The sequence below is a fragment of the Heloderma suspectum genome, chromosome 1 (assembly GCF_057233095.1).
Source record: "Heloderma suspectum isolate Gila_16-S chromosome 1, 16-S_ref, whole genome shotgun sequence".
NCBI lineage: Eukaryota > Metazoa > Chordata > Lepidosauria > Squamata > Helodermatidae > Heloderma > Heloderma suspectum.
In genome coordinates, this window is record NC_139458.1 from 126,918,719 (window position 1) to 126,940,834 (window position 22,116).

The following is a 22,116-nucleotide window of genomic DNA, read 5'->3' on the forward strand; positions in this document are numbered from 1 at the left end:
CCCAAAGACTGATGTCAACTAACATCTTACTATGAGTAGATCTCCATGAACAGCTACTTTCCAGGTGTTAAGGCAGAGGTGATATGTTGGCAACTCCTGGTGTGAAATCTGGTAGGGCTAGTCTCATGAGTAGGCTGTGTGTGTGCATTAAAACACCAATTGAAATGTGGTGAGTGGCTACTCATGGACAGGCCTTCTCAATGGAAGGCCCCAAATTATGGGGGGAAAAAAACTCCTGCCAAGAGATCTGCCTGGCTGGTGCCCACTCTGACATCTTTTCAGTGCTAGGCAACAACCTTTGTTTTCTCACAAGTGTGTGTTTTTTTTAAAAAAATATCTTAATATCCTTACTGCCTGGTTGTATTTTAAAGTGGGGTTACCTCTGTGAAATGTTTTAGATCTTTATAGCATATGTTGCCTGCTATGTTTTAGTCCCTGATGGTTTTATTGTGCTGCTTTTGATCTCTAAACAGTGACAGTTAGCATTCATGTTCCGGTGTAGAAAAGACTACCACAACCACATGCCTGACTTTACCCAAGTCTTAGTAATTGGCAATGCTTGCTTTGCAACGTGAAGGCAGGTAGACAAAAGGAGAGGGGATGGGTGGAGGGAGTGACAGAAAGCAAGAAGGGAGCGGGAGTGGGCGAGAGCTTACCGTACTGTGGCAAGCTCCAAAAACTTCACTCTTGATAATACTACAGTGCTTCTGTCCCAGTAGGAGCTTGGAAGGCTGGCTTGCACATAGATCTGTCTTCTTTATGTCTGAACAGCTAGTGGTGACTTTCCAGCTGTTTCCAAAGGCCTGCGCATGCATCTCCACAGACTGCCCTCGAGTGGTAAAGTCGTTGTTGGCACTGTTGTCAAAATCACCGCAAAGACCACAAACTCTGCCCTAGGAAACAATCAGTACAAGTTATTTACAAAATCGTCTTTGATAGAAAAGACCCCCGAATGTAATAAATTCAAATTGTGTTCATCCAGTCTGCAGCGATTTATGCCCCACCATATCCTTCACAGGGTTTGTTTAAACCACTAGTACATTATATCCCTTTGATTTGAAACACCCTATCCTTCTACGCTTCTATACCATTTTAAGAGAATGAAAATAGGGGACAGTTACTTTAAATGTATTTTAAAAGTGAATATCCTGAGAATTAGGGATAGCTTAGTCTATTTCTGGCCCATATCAATTATTACATCAATTCCATCCTGTTTCTGCATTAATGTGTGTTTTTGTTTAGACATCTACACAAAATATACATTTATTTCAATACATATTTACACATTTTGTGCAGTTTTTTTAATTACACATTAATTTTAACAGATTTCTCATAAAATTCACATTTCTAAACATAAATGTTATCTAAATAAACACATTTCAAAATGTATTTTATCCTAAAATACACATTTTAAGTGTACACATTTTTTGAGCTGCGAAAATTTGGAGACTTATGAAAATGGAAGGGTAATGCAGTTCTCTTCTATACAATTCCCCAGGAGGTGCAGATCTGGTCAATTCACATCAGAATCTGCAAAGACAGAATTCCTCAAGCTTCACTACTAAGAATTTACAACAGGCAACTGTTGTAAATTACACATTAATTGTGTAATTGTGTACACATTAACAGGCAAACTGTTTTGGACTCAGTGGATATAAAAAATATCTGCAATTGAAATGGGGATGTGACAGGTGTCTGGTTGGAGCTTGAGGCTCAGCGATTTCTTGCCAGCTTGGCCCCCTGGATGCCAGTCTCTGGACCTCTGTGCTTGCTCAATTCGGCATGTGTTGAGTCGAGCAAGTACAGCGGTCCCTGCTGCTTCATGTAAATGGGCCTATTTACGGCCTCCATTTGTGCAAAACAGGGGATTTGTGGGAAAAGCGTAGCCACCATTTTGCACAAAACAGCAGGGCACCATTTGCCACTTGCCAGCAGGAGCAGGAGCAGCACACGAGGTGGTGGGCCGAAGTGAGTTCGCCCATCCCTAATTTGAAACAAACCATGAGTCTGCCAGTATTTGTCTGACTTATTAGGTTTCTAACTCTTATATTTACAGTAAGCTATAAAAATATAAATACTTCCTAAACAGTAAAAAAAAGAGACAAGAAATAAAAAAAGGATAGAAGTTCATTTTTGAAAGCTTAATATATTCCAGGGATCTGACTGATGTGTGTGTTGTTTTGGATTTTTACCATTTACAGGAATAATCTGGGAATCGCACAATGAACTACTTGCAATCTGGAAAAAGGGCCAAATGCTTATTAGATGACAACTGTGGCTCACGTGGCTCATAACGATGCCCTCCCCCTGAGATATGACTTCCTTGCAGGAAAAAAGAACGTATACTTCATGTGCACACAACATGTGTGATGAACACACACATGCTTCTTTCATGGTGCAAAATAGACATGTGTACATTCTTCATATATGACCATGTACTGTATCTTTTTCTAAACAGAGATGACATTTTCCTACAAAAATTATCCAATATGAACCAGTGTCGATACAACAATACGCTTCGTGCAAATCACCAGCTTGGTGGCCATGTTTGCCCTTACTTGAAAAGAGGGAGCCACTTCCACACTCACTGTTGTCTTCTCATCCCACAGGAAGGTAATTCCATGGAAAGTTTCAATTATCATATAAATTCCCATGGGATAAATTTTATAGTTCTTTTCAATGTCTGGCTTACTGGTTATCTCCTCAATTTTCCCTTCCAGAAGTCTGATTTCACTACCCTAGAAAAAGACAGGAATAAACTAATGTGAAAGAAAAAGGTTGCAGTTGAAATGAAAGTTGACTATTATAATATGACTGTAACCCTTTGTACACAGTAATACATATGCCTCCCCATCATGTTGTGGAACTGGACTATATATCTTTCCCATTGTCTCATTTTCATGAGATATATTCCCTGCTGCTGTGATGTCACAGAAGCCTGGAGGTCAGAGAAGCAAGCTCCACCTCCAACTGCTCTGGGGTCATGGAGTCAGGAACATTCTAGCTGCTGAAGCACATAGAAGAGCAGAAGAAGCGGTAAGCTGATGGTGAAGTGGAGAGAAGACAGCAATATTACAGTGATGACAAACTCCCAGGCTGAATGTGTGAATGGGGCTACATCAGTAATCTATCTATTAATGCATAGATGATGACAATGACAATGATGCTGATGATATGTGTGTGTGTGTGTATTTTTAAATGGTGTGGTATGATGGGTGTGGAACGTGGTAAGGCTTTGGGCAAGGCTGGCCCTACCATTAGACAGAGTAGCCTCTGCCTCCGGAGGTGTTCCTGGAGGTGGGGCAGAAGCCAGGTGTTGGGGGACAGAGGTTTGTGTGGCACATGATCTACCCTGCACCCCTACGTTTGTCTGCTGCCCTCAGGTGTGGTGGAGGATGCTGTCCCATCACCAGTACTGAAATAAAACTGACTGCCAGCCCAGTTAGATTCTGTATGTTGAATGGGTTGGGGCACCATCTTGTCCTTCACCGCAGGCAGTAAAATGTTTAGAGTCAGCCCAGCCTGTGTGTGAATGAGGGCAAACATGGTCTGTGAGTGATGTGCTTGCAGTGCACATGGGAGCATGAATGGGGTGAGTGGTGTTTGAAAGCGGTACTAAAACCTCCAAGGATTCTGTGGCACCTTAAAGACTACTATGTATAATAAACCTTTGTTGGCTAGATGCTATGGACCATGAAAGCTTATGCCACAATAAACTTGTTAGTCCTTAAAGTGACATGAGACTAAAGATGGATGAAAAACATTACCCTTCCCAATCCAAATCAGAATTAATCCAGTGGAGGGGGGGGGATTAAGCATGCAGATATCTACAGATATCCAACAGCCATCCAGACATTGGACTTATGGATGTCATCATGGGTACATCAGGATCTAGAGGCCTTCAAAGCTGCTGTTCTTCTTTCAGCAAACAGCAGGTCTCTCAACATTCCAACTCGCACCTGCACCAGAGTGAGTAGCAAAGGAGATCTGATCTGCACTGGGAGGGGTTTCTAGCAGATGTCTGATGATGTCACTGAAGGGCCAAGGTCCTTTTCAGACTACCCTAACTCAGGACCTTTTTCAGACATCAAGCAAGTTCAGCCAGACAGACACTTGAAAGATTTAAACTACAAACCCATGAGATTAGGTCAGGGGTGCAGAACCTCTTTCAGACCCAAGGCCACATTCCATTTCAGAGAAGTTCTCAGGGGCTGCACTCCATTGGTGGGTGGGGCCCAAGGCAAAGAGGGCAGAGCCCAAAATACAAACTGTACCAGCATATTTTAGCCTAAAGCCGTTACTGCTAGTTACTAAGCCATTTTAACCTTTTTAGAATGGGGGAAGAACTGCATAAAAGCCAGGAAACCACCAAACAATTGGTGGTTGGGGGGAAGGGGAAGGGGGCATGGCTGTCTGGGGAACCCCAGAGGGCAAGATTGTGACCCCAGGCAGCATGGATTTGGCACCCAGGCCTGAGGTTCTGCACCCCTGGTTAGAGGTTAGGGTCCCTCAAATCCAGCCAATAATCCAGTTAATTCTGGATTTCAATGGCAACTCTACATAGCACTTTTATCTTTTTGCTACAGCAGATGAATGCAGCTATCCTTTTAAAATCTGAATGCAGTATGCAGCAGACAGGGTGGGAATGGGTGTAGACAAGTTACAGCAAACATACCATCAGGCAACCATACATTTTTGCAGTTATCCACTTGTTGGGCTGATTCTAGACTTACCTCCAAGACGATGCTAATTTTCAAGGAACAAATGGTCAAGGATTTACCACATGCAGTGTTTTGCATCACAATTCGAAAGGTGCCTGGCTGGAGATTATTGGGGCAGAAGTCCTTAGAGAAGGAAAGGAAAAGCACACTGAACCTTACGCTCTTCATATCAGTATCCAACCCACGCGGGCATGCATTGTTGTGAAGGAAGAGTATGCTACCCAAGCTAAGGTAGTTTCTGCAGAATCTATGGCTTTGATCAGTGTTGGGAGGGGCCGCGGCTCAGTGGCAGAGCACCTGCTTTGCATGTAGAAGGTCCCAGGTTCGATCCCCAGCATCTCCAGGTAGGGCTGGAAAAATTCCTGTCTAAAACCCTGGAGAGCTGCCTGGCAGTGTCGGCAATACTGGGCTGGATGAAGCAATGAACAAGGCAGCTTCCTATGTTCTTATATCCCTAGTGTTTCTTAAACCTGTACCTCCATTCAAAGGAACTAGATTTTGTGCATCTGCCTAGTTCCTAGAAGCCCTACAGATTGCAGAACTACTTTCTGTTCCATTTTTTACACACACATATAATCATACACCGTGCCAGTTGACCCTCCTGTCCAGTTTTTATGGTTGGCTATCACTTCTGTCTGCCCCCATGTATCCTCTCTCCACCTCCACATCACCTCTAACTGTAACTGGTCTGCAGCAGTTAGGAACGCGACCTCACTGCTCACTTTCTCTGCTGATCCTAGCGAAGACATGCCATTCACAGCGACGACATGCAGCATGGTTCCACACACACCCTGCTCTTGCTCTACACCTCCTAGGAGGGCCTACTCACAGGTTTAATGAGCACTGCCCCAGCAAAGTAAATGCTGATTTGCACACTGAGCAAAATCATCTGGTGGTCCTTCAGAGACTGTACTACTTCAGAATACAGGGGAGAGGTTGCATTTTTGAATGGTCACCCACATTAAAAAAACCAAACCCATAAGGAAACAACTTCTTGCATGAAGAAAACTGTATATCAAGGAGCGAGCTACTCAAGTTGTTTTCTCCCTATTGTGTTTATTTCCTACATGCGGGGAGTTATTTTCATAGGAGGGCATTTGTTTAAGAGATCCTTCATTTGCAGGATGAAGTGTACAGTCAGTGCGATTTTGCTGAATGTGTAACTTGGCTCTAAGAAAGTCTTGCACAAGATGTGCCAGCCCCATTAATTTCAACGGTGGGGGATGAAGCCTGGAGGTTCATAGTGCATTAAAGGCATCATTCCTCAAGCCAAATCCTGATGCCATTTTCTCATATGGTGGATCCATGCTTCTTTTGCAGTAGCCCTGAATCCTCCAACGTTGGACAAGTGCAGATCCTGGCCCTCAGTCATGGTGAAATCCATGACACACACATGTCAACTCAGAATTAAGTCCCACTGAGTTCAGTGGGGCTTACTCCTAGGTAAGTGGGTATAGGGTTGCAACCATAATCACTGGAAACAGAGAGCTGCCATTTGGTGCCATGCAATACAGCCTGCGCTTGAGAGGGGTGATATAGTTTTGACACCTGGGCTACGATATAATCACAGTCTCCCATGAAGTCAAATTTTGCTCCATCAAAGCTGAAGTAGTGTCCATTCCCATACACAGTGCATGTTCCTTGGCAGGGGTTCTTTGTACAGTTCCATTGTCTCTTCTGGCATATGCTAGGAGATTAAATATAAAGGGTCACAAATAGTCACCTCAAGGGAAACTCTGCATATAAGCAAAATATAAATGCCTAAAATAAGCAAATGAATGAATAAATAGAATATTTAGTATAAATAGAATAAATATTTAGAATAAATAGAATAAATACATCTATTCACACATAACATAGTGGTCAAAGCAGTAGTAATAATAAGAGTGTAATAAACATTTATCTGCATGGGTAAGTTGAAATGAGAGCTCTACAGAACCCTTCCTTTTTCACCTTTGGAGATGTACTCAAACCGTTCTTCCTAATCCTCTCCCCAATCCAGAACTTCTATTAAACACAGGGCAAAGCCATAGGATTCTCCAGTTCTACCAATCCTTGCAGCTCAAGAAGACTCTGTTGCATCATGGGAATAGGGTTACGTATGATGTACCAACAGCTATATGCTTGCTTAGGCCTTAATGTAATAAATTCCTTTGACTGACTCTAGAGACAGGTCTTGATTTATAGGCTGGGCATCAAACTCACTATGAGGTTAATATAACATTAAAAAAATTACACCACTGGTACAGCCCATTTATAAATAAAATTGTCAGTACCTGATCTACAAAATATAGTTTTGTATGTATGGTCTGAAGTCCAAAGCTACATTAGTCTTTGGAGCATTCCAAAGATCTTGTTGAGGATTTTGTGCTATTCAAGCATCACATGCTTTTAAGACCTGTATTTACTTTTTTATGTAATGGCTTTAAGAACACTGAAAAATACCATACCATGTATTACAGTTGACTGTGATGTATGTGCCAGGACTATAGAAATTTCCTCTGTGGATGCAAGGGCATTGCTCCTCATTAATACAATTGCCATTACCATCAGACACCAGTCCGTCAGGACACATGCATCCCGAAACACATTCTGTAGCATACTGGGAGCACGAAAACAAAACAGATATTGAAATAGAAGGAAGCATAAATGAATAAAGGAGAGGATGGGGAAATAAAGGCAGCCTTTCATATAATGCCACTGTTCAGGATGCTGCTCATTAATTCAGAAAATACTGCCAACACACGCTGAATCATCCAGAAAGGAGCCCTTTCAGAATGAAAGAGTGCCTTGGATTTGTGATAATATATTCATGACAAGGTGCAATCCTTAGAGATTGCAGGCTTCCTTCTCATGAGATGAGCACTACAAACATAGAGAAGATCCCTTTATGGAATCAGAGGCAGATCTGAAGTGCCCCATAATTGTGAGATGATCATGAGCATTTCTGGAGAATGCCAGAGGAGGGTTACAAGAGGAAGGCAATTGCTCACTTTGATGAGGTATTCACCAGCATGCACAACAATGTTAGATGGATCAATTCACAGGAATGTATGCACTGTGAAGATGGCATTCAAAGAACCATAACATTGCAAAGGAGGGAAATTATCTGGATGATAAGTTAGTGGTATGTTTACAAAGCAGGATTCTCAGACTGCAACCCAGAGATTTTAAGAGCTCTGTGGCAGGCAGGAACATTATAGCCCTCTCCATGCTGAGCATTGCCATGCCTACTGAATTTGCTTTAAGTGGGAGAGGGCACAACTCTGGTTTTCCCCATCCATTCCTTCCCTGAACATTTTGCCAGCTCTCTCTCCCCACCCATGGCACCTCTGGAGCCTTGCCCACTACAGCAGGTGGAGGAACCAGGGAAAGAATGGGAGAAGCTGCAGTTGGTCTGCCTACCATTTCATTAGTAGATTTAACACCACTGCCTCTATTACAAAGAAGGTGGATCTTCACTGGCTAATGCTGATCCATAATAAAGAAGCATTAAAGTGAACAGTGGAAGCTATCCATTTGCAACATTGGGGCTGTCTTTGTCTGCCCATCAAATACCCTGGATACAAAGAACTAGTGGCAATGGGCAAACAGCTGGCACAAAAGACCAGCCACCTCTAGCAGTACTGTAGAGCACATGTCCATGGCCTGCTTTTCTAGAATTATGCTTAAAAAGTTGGCTATATCAAGCGGATAGAACATCATGTTGGACATTTATACATAAGCATCATGTCTGAGTCTCACTAAAATAAAAATACTTGTCTCTTTTACACCAAATTGCAAGAAATATTTTAGAGCCCACTTCACATTAAGTCGTCCTGCAAAAGCCAGGCAAAGATCACGCACGTCACACTTGACATGAACGCTGGCAGGCGTAGTCATGAAGGGGGTGATTATATTTGCTCTGTTCTCATGGATGCAGCACAGGTGGTTTGTGAACAATGTAAATATGTACACTTCCAATTAGGGTTCAAGAGGTTCACTCAAGAATGTAGAATAACTACCAAGCATGCACCGCTGCCAAGAGCATAACCTTACACACTGCATGTCTTGCGTTTTACAACTTTTCTGACATTCCGATCCGGTCGCACTTGGGCCAGCAGAGCTACAGTCGAAGTGGTACATAGGAGAAGGACAATCTGGAATGGGAACAAAATTGCCAAAGCAAGGAAGGAAGTCAGACAGGGCAAAACTATTCACACCACCAAGCACTATCCTGAACCCCAGACATCTGAAATATAATACTGTTCTAATTGCCAAAGAGGATGTAGGAAGAATAGCTTCTCCTGGGAAGCCAGCCCTCATTAAAATAAGGGGGGGGGGGAAGTCAGATTTCTTAATAGTAGCAAATCACATGGTTCAGGGTATATCATTTCTGAATTGCATAGATATAGCCTTTTAATTTGCCTTCCCTTTGGCAGCCTTATTATCTCAGTGTTCTGGTCCTTTTCTGTTAGGGTTAAAACTAGGGCTGTGCAGGGACACCACGATCTGACTTGGAAGCTGCTTCATGGCTTTGGAGGCGGACCCAATTCGGCTCGGGCTGATTCGGGGGGGGCCGACCTGACTCGGCCCCAAACTCGAAGTGGGATTTGGATGCTGAACCCTGCTTTGGGTCCCCCTCTGAGACCCCTGCGCAACCCCCCCGCTCCTTACCTTGCTGCCGCCTCCTCCTCCCCATCACCACCTCCTCCTCCTCTGTTGCCATCACCACCTCTGCTTTCTCCTCTGCTGCCACTGCCACCTCTGCTGCTGCCTTCTCCTCACCGCCGCCTTCTCCGCCACCACCTTCGCCGCCACCTTCTCTGTCTTCTTTGTTTTCACTGCCACCTTCGCTGCCGCTGTCTCCTCGCTGCCACCTTCTCCACCTTCGCCACTGCCGCTGTCATCGCCACTGCCAGCTCCTGAGGCCTGGACACGCGCTGACTCTTCTTGCAGGGAGTTGCCATTTTAAAAATGGCAACCTCCTGGAACTTCCTAGAAGTTGCCATTTTAAAAATGGCGACTCTCTGCAAGAAAAGTCAGCATGTGTCCAGGCCTCAGGAGCTGGTGGCAGCAGAGATGGTGGCAGTGGCGATGACAGCGGTGGAGGAGGGGGAGAAGGTGGCAGCAGCAGCGATGATGGCAGTGGAGGACGAGGAGAAGGTGGCGGCCGTGGAGGCGATGATGGTGGAGGAGGATGAGGAGAAGGTGGTGGTGGTGGTGGCAGCGGTGGGGATGGAAGAGGTGGGTGGCTCAGGTAAGGACCTGAAGGCACTGGCATGGCTGGGCCGGGTGTGTCGAAGCCCCAAAGCATACCGAGCACTTTGGAGAGCCCCCGACCATCTCCAGGTCGCTTCATGCCCCCCCCCGTTTCACCTCAGGAGGGGCTCAAAGTGACCCAAAGCAGCCCACTTCGACTAGGGGTTTGGGCCTCAGGTCAAAGCAGTGCACAGTCCTAGTTAAAACAGACACACGATACAGAAGATCTGTGATGAAATCTCCTGATGTATTTCTCTTTTCTTCGAAGTGGCCATGCCTCCTGAATTGGATTGATGGAACAGCACTGGGGGGAGGGATTACTTTAGCCCCTTCCCCTGTAACATTTCCCCAGTTTAAAGCACTCCACCCCCACACTGCTATTCACCCCACTGGGGTGAAATATAGACACCAGAGAGGTGCCTGTATGCATCTTTTCTCCAGTGGGACTAATTCCACTTTTGGGGGAAATTTAGATCAGGGAAACAGCACAAGAGGAGTATTTAACATACCCCCCCCCAAGTGCCACTTCCCCAATCAGATTAGCAGTTCCCCAAAGGTGCTACTAGCCCTTCTGGGGAAAGATACCTATATGGTGCCTGTATTTTTCCCCTGTAGGCTAATAGCAGCTTTAGAGAGGTGATCTAGACTGGGGGAATGGTTAAACACCTCTTTCCTTGTTTCCACTCCCCCAGTTCAATTTATCCCCCACCCCACAGATGCTTTGAAGAAAAGGGGGGAAATCCCACATCAAGTCTGTTTCAGCCCTTCGTACTGTTTTGAAGTAATCACAATGAGTGTTCTATAATGCTTAAAAATGAGGGGGGAAAGGGCAGAACTAGTTTTTGAATTTGGAACGTAGAATAATGTCCTGAATATGCATCTGTGCAGGAGAGGAAAGGTGGGCAGTTGTTACCAAGTGGCTGCTGTAGAGAGGGGACAGGAGCCTGGTCTTCAGGAAGTACAGGAGCCACCACAGTACATCTGTGTCCTTGGATGACAGAGAACAGCACAAGTCCCGACTCAGAGTTGGAGATGGCAGCTTGTCCAAGAGCAGATAGGGGACAGAATTGGATTTGGTCCCCTAGGCCTGAGATTCCTCAGTTGTTCGAGGAACAAGTCCTCAATTGTGCATGTAGAATCTGGCAAAGATTTATTTTTTTTTAAAGCCTCACCTTTCCTAGTTTCTGTGTTTCCAGTGCAATCTAGTTGTCCTCGAATGCATTTGCTAGAAATATAAAAATATAAGAGAGAAGCCTCATGCCAATAACATAAAAGAAAAAAAGCTATCCCAGATCCGACCACGCAAGTACAAACCCCCTCCTTATGCTACAACATCCCTATAATTGTCCTTATTCCATTCTTGTCCCAGGCAAATAATATTGTGGCAAGCCATGGCTGGTCCCCAGAGCTGCCATTCTATAGGATCTATAGAAAGATAGGTCTTTATAGCCTATCAGAACTGTGGAAGACCACACAACATGACACTGACATTATACTAAGCTGCTTGGGTTTCTCCTCTTCCAAAGCGTTGACCCACTCTGACTTCCTTGCCAGGGTCCAGTGTTGTGATAGCTATAGTAGCATGAGAGACATCTTGTGTTAGTATAGCCACCATGGCTCAGTGGGGCTGGGATGCACATAATTTCGGGTGAGGTTGGTCCTTCTCTTTCTTTGTCAATAAATGAATGTAATAATGCTATACTCAACATGCAGCCCAATCCTATGCATGCTTAGCAGAAGTGAGTCACACTAAGTTCAATGGGTCCTACTTCCAAGTCAGGGTGCATAGGAGAAGTGGTGGGCAAGAAGAAGCAGCTGGACATGCTGGCAAACTACTTCAACAGGCTTAGTCACCCAGTCTCCCTCCTTTCAATCTCCGATCTGTAAATCTAGTTGCCAACTAGGCTGCATAATCTTTCTGGTGTCTGGAATTTCTACAGTCCACTTTATATTTCACCACTGGGGCGGGCAGGTGGGCAGAGGCGGTACCAATATCCACTTGAAAATGGAACTGTATGGGTTTGGTTCCACACTGGAAGCTGTTGGTATGAAGTGACTCTGCACACATATGTGGCAATTTCAGCTTCAGCAGTACTACCTTGTCCAGAAAAAGAGAGGTTGAAATTGCTGCAGCTATATAGGAATAGCTATAGGAATACCCCCCTTCATGGATCACTGCCTTGTTGTGGCAAAGGGGCTTGTGTAATTCAGTGAAGCCATAAGCTATGCCGTGCAGGGCCACCCAAGACGGACAGGTCATGGCAGAGAGTTCTGACAAAATGTGGTCCACTGGAGAAGGAAATGGCAACCCACTCCAGCATTCCTGCCAAGAAAACCCCATGGAACGTATCACAAGGCTAAAAGAGATGACGCCGGAAGATGAGCCCCTCAGGTCGGAAGGTGTCCAATATACTACTGGGCAAGAGCAGAGGGAATTTCCAAGTAGCGCTAGAAAGAGTGAAGCGGCTGGGCCAAAGCTGAAAGGACACTCAGCTGTGGATGTGTCTGGTGGTGAAAAGAAAATCCGATGCTGTAAAGAACAATATTGTTTAGGAACCTGGAATGTAAGATCAATGAATCAAAGCTGGAGGTGGTCAAACATGAGATGGCAAGATTGAACATCGACATCTTGGGAATCAGTGAACTAAAATGGACAAGCATGGGCGAATTTAATTCAGGTGACCATCATATCTACTACTGTGGGCAAGAATCCCTCAGAAGAAATGGAGTAGCACTCATAGTCAATAAAAGGGTGGGAAAAGCAGTACTGGGGTACAATCTCAAAAGCAATAGAATGATCTCAGTACGAATCCAAGGCAAACCATTTAACATCACAGTAATTCAAGTCTATGCCCCAACCACTGAGGCCAAAGAAGCTGAGGTTGATTGGTTCTATGAAGACCTACAACACCTTCTAGGACTAACACCAAAAAAAGATGTCCTCTTCATCATAGGGGATTGGAATGCTAAAGCAGGAAGTCAAGAAATAATCAGGATAACAAGCAAGCATGGCCTTGGTGTACAAAATGAAGCAGGACAAAAGCTAATAGAGTTTTGCCAAGAGAACATGCTGATCATAGCAAACACTCTTTTCCAACAGCACAAGAGGCGACTCTACACAGGGACATCACCAGAGGGTCAATATTGAAATCAGATTGATTATGTCCTTTGCAGCCAAAGATGGAGAAGCTCTTCCTACAGTCAGGAAAAACAAGACCTGGAACTGACTGTGGCTCAGATCATGAGCTTCTTCTTGCAAAATTTCGGCTTAAATTGAAGAACGTGGGGAAAACCACTAAACCATTCAGGTATAACCTAAATCATATCCCTAATGAATATACAGTGGAGGTGAGGAATAGATTTAAGGGATTAGACCTGATAGACAGAGTGCTTGAGGAACTATGGACGGAGGTCTGTAACATTGTTCAGGAGGCAGCAACTAAATCCATCCCAAAGAAAAGGAAATGCAAGAAAGCCAAGTGGCTGTCTGATGAGGCTTTACAAGTAGCTGAGGAAAGAAGGGAAGCGAAAAGCAAGGGAGAAAGGGGAAGATATATCCAACTGAATGCAGAGTTCCAGAGAATAGCAAGGAGAGACAAGAAGGCCTTCTTAAATGAACAATGCAAAGAAATCGAGGAAAACAATAGAATGGGAAAGACTAGAGATCTCTTCAAGAAAATTGGAGATATCAAAGGAACGTTTTGTGCAAAGACGGGCATGATAAAGGACCAAGAAGGCAGGGACCTAACAGAAGCAGATGAGATTAAGAAGAGGGGGAAAGAATACACAGAAGAACTATACATGAAAGATCTGAATGTCCCTGATAGCCATGATAATGCGGTCACTGAACTTGAGCCAGACATCCTCGAGAGTGAAGTCAAGTGGGCCTTAGGAAGCATTACTAACAACAAAGCTAGCGGAGATGACAGTATTCCAGCGGAGCTATTTAAAATCCTAAAAGATGATGCTGTTAAAGTGCTGCACTCAATATGCCAACAAATTTGGAACACTCAACAGTGGCCACAAGACTGGAAAAGGTCAGTTTACATTCCAATTCCAAAGAAGGGCAATGCCAAAGAGTGTTCAAACTACCATACAATTGCGCTCATTTCACATGCCAGCAAGGTTATGCTCAAAATCCTACAAGCTAGGCTTCAGCAGTATGTGAACCGAGAACTACCAGAAGTACAAGCTGGGTTTCGAAGAGGCAGAGGAACTAGAGATCAAATCGCTAACATTCGCTGGAGCATGGAGAAAGCAAGAGAATTCCAGAAAAACATCTATTTCTGTTTCATTGACTATGCTAAAGCTTTTGATTGTGTGGATCACAATAAACTGTGGCAAATTCTTAAAGAGATGGGAGTACCAGACCACCTTACCTGTCTCCTGAGAAACCTGTACGAGGGTCAAGAAGCAACAGTAAGACCGGACATGGAACAACCGATTGGTTCCAAATTGGGAAAGGAGTACGACAAGGCTGTATATTGTCACCCTGCTTATTTAACTTATATGCAGAGTATATCATGAGAAATGCTGGGTTGGATGAATCAGAGGTCGGAATTAAGATTGCCGGGAGAATTATCAACAACCTCAGATATGCAGAGGATACTACCCTAATGGCAGAAAGCGAAGAGGAAAAGAGCCTCTTGTTGAGGGTGAAAGTGGAGAGTGCAAAAGCTGGTTTGAAACTCAAGATTAAAAAAATTAAGATCATGGCATCTGGCCCCATCACTTCCTGGCATATAGAAGGGGAAGAAATGGAAGCAGTGAGAGATTTTACTTTCTTGGGCTCCAAGGTCACCGCAGACGGTGACTGTAGCCATGAAATTAAAAGACGCTTGCTTCTTGGGAGGAAAGCTATGGCACACTTAGACAGCGTAGTAGGAAGCAGAGACATCACCTTGCCGACAAAGGTTCATATCATCAAAGCTATGGTTTTCCCAGTAGTAACGTACGTCTGTGAGAGCTGGACTATAAGGAAGGCTGAGCGCCGAAGAATTGATGCGTTCGAACTGTGGTGCTGGAGAAGACTCTTACAAGTCCCCTGGACTGCAAGGAGGTCAAATCAGTCAATCCTAAAGGAAATCAACCCTGACTGCTCATTGCAAGGACAGACACTGAAGCTGAAGCTCAAATATTTTGGCCACCTAATGCGAAGAGAAAACTCTCTGGAAAAGACCCTGATGCTGGGAAAGACTGAAGGCAAAAGGAGAAGGGGACGGCAGAGGATGAGATGGCTAGATAGCATCACTGATGCAATGAATATGGACTTGAGCACACTCCGGGAGAGAGCGGAGGACAGGAAGGCCTGGCGTGCTATGGTCCATGGGGTCACGAAGAGTCGGACATGACTTAACGACTGAACAACAACATATAGGAATATGTTTCATACAAACAGCTTCCCATATGTAGAGATGTTGTGAGAGACCAGGCAGGGGGTGGAGGCTGGTGGACTCCCCCCCAGTCATGCCCCCCGGACCTGCTCGCCAAGCCTCCAAGTTCACCTAGACCCACTTGCCAAGCAGCTCTGTGCCCAATGAGTGGGTCCAGCACCTGCCCAGTCCCTAAGCAAGCTGCCATTTTGTGCAAAAGGGTGGCTCTGGGATTTCTTGGAATCTAATGTTAAGTAAATGGAGGCCATAAAGGGGCCATTTATGCAACTTTACAGGCAAGGAGCAACTCCTACCTCCACTGCCTGTCAAGCCTTCATGGTCCCCTTCCTTGTAAGGAAGGAGCCCATCAAGGCTTGACAGGCGGTGGAGGCAGGAGTCACCCACCAAACCCTCCTTCCCCTCTCCTTGCAAGGAGAGGAGAAGGAGGGGAGAACAAGGAATGGGAATCCTGCCCCTGCCACCTGTCGAGCCTTCACAGGCTCCTTCCCTGCAAGGAAGGGCACTGTGGAGGCTTGGCAGGTGGCAGAGGCAGGAGTCATATGCCAGCCCCTCATTCTATAACATAATGTTGTAACGTTGCATAATTGGGACCTTTACAGCTGCCATTTATGCAACATTACTTTTCTGTAAAACCTAGGGATGGCGGAGAATTTCTCCCCGAATCTTCAGGAGGCCGAATGCCAATGCATTTGGCCCCCCGAAATTGGTGGGGAAATTCTCCGCCAGCCCCCCCACCCCCCCCGGGATGGGACTTACCGTGGCCGAATGTCCCTCTCGGCGGCGGGTCCCGGTGGCGGTTCGGTGGCGGTTCGGCAGGGGCGGCGGCCGGTCTCCCGACCAGCTGCTGCCACTGCCATTGCAAAAAAAAAAAAAGTGCGGCAAAAAAAACCAAACACCCGTGATAGGCTACGTAACGATTTACGTAGCCTATCACGGCTAGATTTTCCAAAGTCAGCCATGATTGGCTACGTAAATCGTCACGTAGCCTATCACAGCTGACTTTGGGGGGGAAAAAAAAGCACGTACGCAAATGGCGGCAGCCCATGGGAAGGGCAACGCTATTTGCGTTGCCCTTATTTTCGCTGTAGTCTACGTAAATCTTTACGTAGACTAGATGTGTCAAAATAAGGAACGCAAATGGCGGTCCCCATGGAAGCCGCCATTTGCGTACGCGCTTTTTTTTTTCAAAGTCACCCGTGATAGGCTACATGACGATTTACATAGCCTATCACGGCTGACTTTGGAAATCTAGCCGTAATAGGCTACATAAATCGTTACGTAGCCTATCACGGATGTGTGTGTTTTTTGCTTGTTTTTTTTACTTTTTTTTCGCGGCCGGGTAGACGGAGCGCTTCTACCCGGCCTGAATTTCGCCGGCGAGGGATGGGGCACCTCCCCCCCGGCCTGAATTTCGGCCGGGCGAGGCAGGGCGCCTCCCCCCCCTCGCCTGAACTTCGGGGGGAGAACTGAAGCACCTCCCCCCCACCGCGAAGCAAGCTTCGAGAACAGGTAAGGGACTTTCGCCCATCCCTAGTAAAACCCCGAGCTGCCATTTTGTGCAAAATGGTGGCTTGCTAAGAGGATGGGCAGCCCCACAGTGCTTGCTGGGTCCTCGCCAAGCTGTCCAGAGCCTTGTGCAGCGCAGCAAGCAGCGGCAAGTGGGGGCGGTTCAGCAAGCACCTGGAAAAACTGCTCATCACTACCTACATGGAATGGTGCCTCCGAGGTTCATTGCTCATGTGGCTGCCATGTAGCAAGTATAATGTATGAATCAGGTCTGACTCAGCTCTTTGAAAATATACAATTGCTTCTCCCTATTATTATTTGCTCCCCCTTTTCTATTCTCTCTTATCATCCTGCCACGGTAATGCGGTTATTGCTCCTTTCCCCTTTAATTGCTCATATATATTTTTACTGTGGTTCCTGCCAGTAGAGGTAGACGAAAGTCACTTACCTGTCCTCGAAGGACGTTCGCGGTGGGGGGGAGGCGCTTCGCTGGTCCCCCCGCGAAGTTCAGGCCGGGGGGGAGGCTTTCCGCCTCGGCCCGGCCGAAATTCAGGCCGGGGAGGAGGCTTCCTGCTTCGCCCGGCCGCGAACGCGAAGGTTTAAAAAAAAAAAATGCCCCCTGATAGGCTACGTGACGATTCACGTAGCCTATCACGGCTAGATCTGCAAAGTCAGCCGTGGTAGGCTATGTCAATCGTCACGTAGCCTATCACGGGTGACTTTAAAAAAAAAAAAAAAGCGCGTACGCTAATGGCGGCCCCCATAGGGAGCCGCCATTCGCGTTCCTTATTTAGTCGCTGTAGTCTACGTAAATGTTTGCGTAGACTACGGCGAAAATAAGGGCAACGCTACGTAGACTACAGCGACCGCCATTATCCGTACACACTTTTTTTTTTTTTTAAGTCACCCGTGATAGGCTACGTGACGATTGACGTAGCCTATCACGGCTGACTTTGCAAATCTAGCCATGATAGGCTACGTGAATCGTCACGTAGCCTATCAGGGGGCGTTTTTTTTTTTTCTTTCATTGCAATGGAGGCGGCGGCAGCTGGTCGAAAGACCGGCTGCCGCTCCCGCCCCACTCGAACACCCACTGAACCGCCGGCCGGACCCGCCGCAGGGAGGGACATTCGGCGAAGGTAAGTCCCGTCCCGGGGGGGTGCGGGGGGTGGGGGGGTGCGGAGGATTTCTCCTCGAAACTTGTTCGGGGGGCCAAACACGTTGGCGCTCGGCCCCCCGAAGTTTCGGGGAGAAATTCTCCGCCAATCCTACCTGCCAGGGATGAACAATCTGTCAGTTACAGTTTCTCTCGGTTCCTCCTTTTTCAGTCTTAAGTTCATCCCAAATGTAGAGAATTCAAACTGGCTTGAGAACTCCATTAAAAAATTGAAGAAGTGTGAATTTTGAAGGATAACGGAGTTCCGGTTCGCATAATGGTTTGAAAGTTCACATTAAAATGTGAACTGAATGAATTCCCCACCCCACCCCACATCCCATCCCTAGTTCCTGTTTCAGAGTGTCCACCTATTGCTCTCCATTCTACCTCTTCCAGCAACCTGTTTATGCTTTATGTCTAGCGATGTGCGAATCAGCAAAACTAGAACTTGTTGAAGTTCTTGTCGTTTCCATCTTGAAGCTTATTCTGATGTAATTCTGTATCAGATTATGAGCTGTGTTTTTTTTTCTTTTTGCATGAAAATCTTGTGCATATTTTTGTGCATATTTTCCCAAATGTATGCATCAATTGTGCGCATCTTTGAAATGTACACATTCTTCTCCCGTATATTAAAGCGTATTTGTGCACATTTTTCAAAAGTATGCATTTTTTCATGCTAATTTCTCAAATGTACACATGCTGTCAAACACATTTTTGGCAGTCTGAGAATGACATTGCAAGCTTGGAAATGTACGGACTTTGACTACAGATAGCATCTGAGTCTATGTTTGGTCTGGAAGGTGCAAACTGGGTAAAATGCTGCTCACAGACCAACTGAAACAAATTTCTCATACATCCCTATTCATACTTCACTTACACTGGTGCCAGTAACATGCCTGAAACATGAATTCCCTTCACCGCTTGAAAAGATGCACTGAGTCAACTCCAGATTCCTTCTTCTCTCAGTTTTTCATTTTTCAAATCTTAAACTGGACTAATCCCATTTCCACTCAGTTTGAGGTGTATGTGTTTTTTAAGTTTGCACAATTTTTTTTACACAGTTTTGTATGCATTTCCCCCAATGCACACATTTGTATACAGTTTTGCCAAAAATACACATTTTTGAAAGCAAAATTCACTAATATAATGCACTTCTAATGCTATTTTCACTAACAGATCCACTTTTGTGTGTACTCTAATATCCACATTTTTGTATGCAATTTTGATTGGAGAACTCAACTGCAAAACTGGGAGAAGTACTAATTTTGAAGGTTCACTGAATTCCAGTTTGCCCATAGGTTTGAAAGTGTAAAATTAGGGAACCTTGCCTTAAAATGCAAACCAAACAAATTTCTCACTGTGAGCCTTCCCTGCCATCGCAAACAGGCACCTGTCTGTACGTCTTCTGCGCTGTTTGTTACCACTTCCCCCCTTCATAACGTTAACAGTGTTTTGTAGTTCAAAGGCAGAACTGGCTGCATAAAAGCTATTGTGTTTTTTTCAAGGATTCCTTTCAAATATAAAACCAAAAACCAAACACCTTTAGGCTTTTGAAGTGGCAGTGCATGTGTTTGTGTTTGTTCATACATCATCACTCTCTTATCATAGGGATGGGCAGATTCTCTACTTGCTGGTCCGAGTGGGAATCCGCCCTTGGGGGGAGGCAATCCGTCCCTCACCCCGGAATCCATCTGTGCCAGCTTCACTCCACAGCAATCCTGCGGAGCTGGCTGCCAGGTCCGCATCGTTGGCTATACGGCCAGCCGCCATTGCCGTGCCGAATCGCTGGGCTAACTCCAGATGCAAATTGCATCCACTACACCATTTGTGGCTGTAAAGCTGTTAGGTTAACCTAAATGCAGCCATCCAGCTCTGCAGGATCACTGCACGAAGGAGCTGGCCCAGATGGATTCCAGAGGGAGGCGGAGCTGAGTGCCCCGTTCTGCCACGGACTCCAGAGGCCAGATTCTTTGGAATCCGGCCTCCTTGGGGTCCATGGCAGAATTCTCCGCCATCCCTATCTTATCAGCTCCCCAAAAGTGGCCTCAACATTCACTGTGCCTTGGAAATGAATACTGTATCTGTATACACATACACACACACACACACACACACAATTAAAAGGCTAATATTATTGAGGACTGCAACTTTTAAAAAGACATGCATTTTGAGTATTATCTGAATCAGTTTACCACATGACCCTGTCCTTTTGGAATGAACTCCCAGGTTGGATTAGCAGGTCCTTGTAGTGACACGGACAGTCCTCCGGAGAGACACATTTTTCCTCATTCACCAGGTAGGTCCCCTCAGGGCAGCCACAGCCCTCTACAGGGACAATCTGAACATCACACAGCGTATCAGGCTCACTCAGTGAACGACAAGAGCTGTTACAGAACTTCACTTCGTAGTTGTACTCCATAGTTCTAGGGCACTCCATGGAGACACCTTGGCAAGGGAAGCAAAACGGGCTGGAATGAGTTTGCAATACGCAATCGTTCTTGATGTTATGCAAAAAGGACATGGGCATGCTTATCTTTGGTCCCAAAGTACAAGAATTCCTTTTACAAGGAAAGAAGTGAGCCTTCCTGCTGGCAGGCATTCATGCATACATACTTGGAAGTCATTTCCCCTGATTTCAATCAGACTGAGAGCTGGTTGACACAGTCAGTTGGCCTGAACATGCAGTTCCCGGAGGGTGGATTTGCATAAATGTTACTTTGTATAATCTGGGACTTCTACAGATACAACTTCTTCTTGGGGGCATTTCCCTTGATTGCATCATTGAAAATATGTTCCATGATCATGAAAATAACTCCTTGGAAACAGTATCTCAAGTTCACTTGAGATACTCTCTGTTAGAGATGTCGGAGAAATCCGCAATGGATTCTAATGCGTTCGGATTTCTGTGAATCTAATCTGTGGAAGCCACAGCAGACTGTTTTTTCCCCCGAGTCATGCAGATTCAATGGACTTGCAAACCATTGTTTGTTGGTTTGTTTTATTTTGGGGAGGGGAGGATTTGTGCAAATTCACACCTGCGTGAATGCACATTAGCACAAGTGGAAAACATCCTGTACATCCTTTAAAAAATCCGGCTCTGTCAATGAGCAGACCATGGAACTAGGAATGTATGAAAGTCACTTACCTTTCATGGACTATGTTGATGGTGGGGGGGGAGGCGTTCCGTCCCTCCCCCCAGAATCCTCCGTGACCGGCTGTGCTCCACGGCAGCTCCGCGAAGCAGCCGGCCAGGCCCAACCAGGCCAGAGCCATCCGCAGGCGGATTTCCGGCCGCAGAGGGCTCTGGGTAAAACAACAACAACGCATACGCAAATGGCGGTGGCTACGGCCGCCGCCATTTGCGTTCCTTATTTTTGCCATCTTAATCTATGTAAATATTTACATAGACTATGACGGCGAAAATAAAGGGGAATGCAAATAGCGTAGCAGGCGCTATTTGCGTCCCTTTTTGATTCCCCGTTTTAGCCTATGTAAATATTTACATAGGCTAAAACGGGGAATCAAAAAGGGACACAAATAGCGCCCGCTACGCTATTTGTGTTCCCCTTTATTTTTGCCATCATAGTCTACGTAAATATTTACGTAGATTAAGACGGCAAAAATAAGGAACGCAAATGGCGGCGGCCGTAGCCACCGCCATTTGCATACGAGGTGTTTTTGGGTTTTTTTAAACCCATCCAACCATGATAGGCTACGTAAAGATTTACGTAGCCTATCACGTCGTGTGTTTTTTTTTAAAAAAAACCTAGCCATGATAGTTTACATAAATCTTTACGTAGCCTACCACATCTTTTTTTTTTTTTTTTTTTACAAGCTAGAAATGGCAGCGGCGGCAGCCGGTTGGAAGACCAGCCGCTGCAGCCGCCACCGGCAGAGCCGCCGCCGCCTGGAAGATCCGCCGCAGGTGAGTCTCATCCCGGGGGGGATCCACGGGGGGGTGGGGGGCAGGCCGTTCTGCCATGGAGTTCGGGGGGCTGAATGCACTGGCATTCGGCCTCACCATGATTCGTGGCGGAATTCTCTGCCATCCCTATGTGGAACGAAAGGCGCCTGACAATCCATGAAATACAGACAGGGC

At 45.7% G+C, this 22,116-nt stretch overlaps 1 protein-coding gene across 1 annotated transcript in view; it reads right to left on the minus strand.

Annotated features, from left to right (window-relative positions):
* LOC146357828 (mucin-5B-like) overlaps positions 1-22,116 on the minus strand; it is a 128,541-nt gene that overhangs the window by 70,131 nt on the left and 36,294 nt on the right. The window contains exons 16-23 of the mRNA XM_084851447.1: positions 20,210-20,462; positions 11,135-11,187; positions 8,760-8,860; positions 7,172-7,323; positions 6,270-6,408; positions 4,734-4,844; positions 2,559-2,738; positions 657-893 (exon numbers count right to left, since the gene is read on the minus strand). Of these exons, the coding sequence (XP_084707573.1) occupies positions 657-893; positions 2,559-2,738; positions 4,734-4,844; positions 6,270-6,408; positions 7,172-7,323; positions 8,760-8,860; positions 11,135-11,187; positions 20,210-20,462 (1,226 nt within the window). The remainder of the gene's footprint in view (positions 1-656; positions 894-2,558; positions 2,739-4,733; positions 4,845-6,269; positions 6,409-7,171; positions 7,324-8,759; positions 8,861-11,134; positions 11,188-20,209; positions 20,463-22,116) is intronic.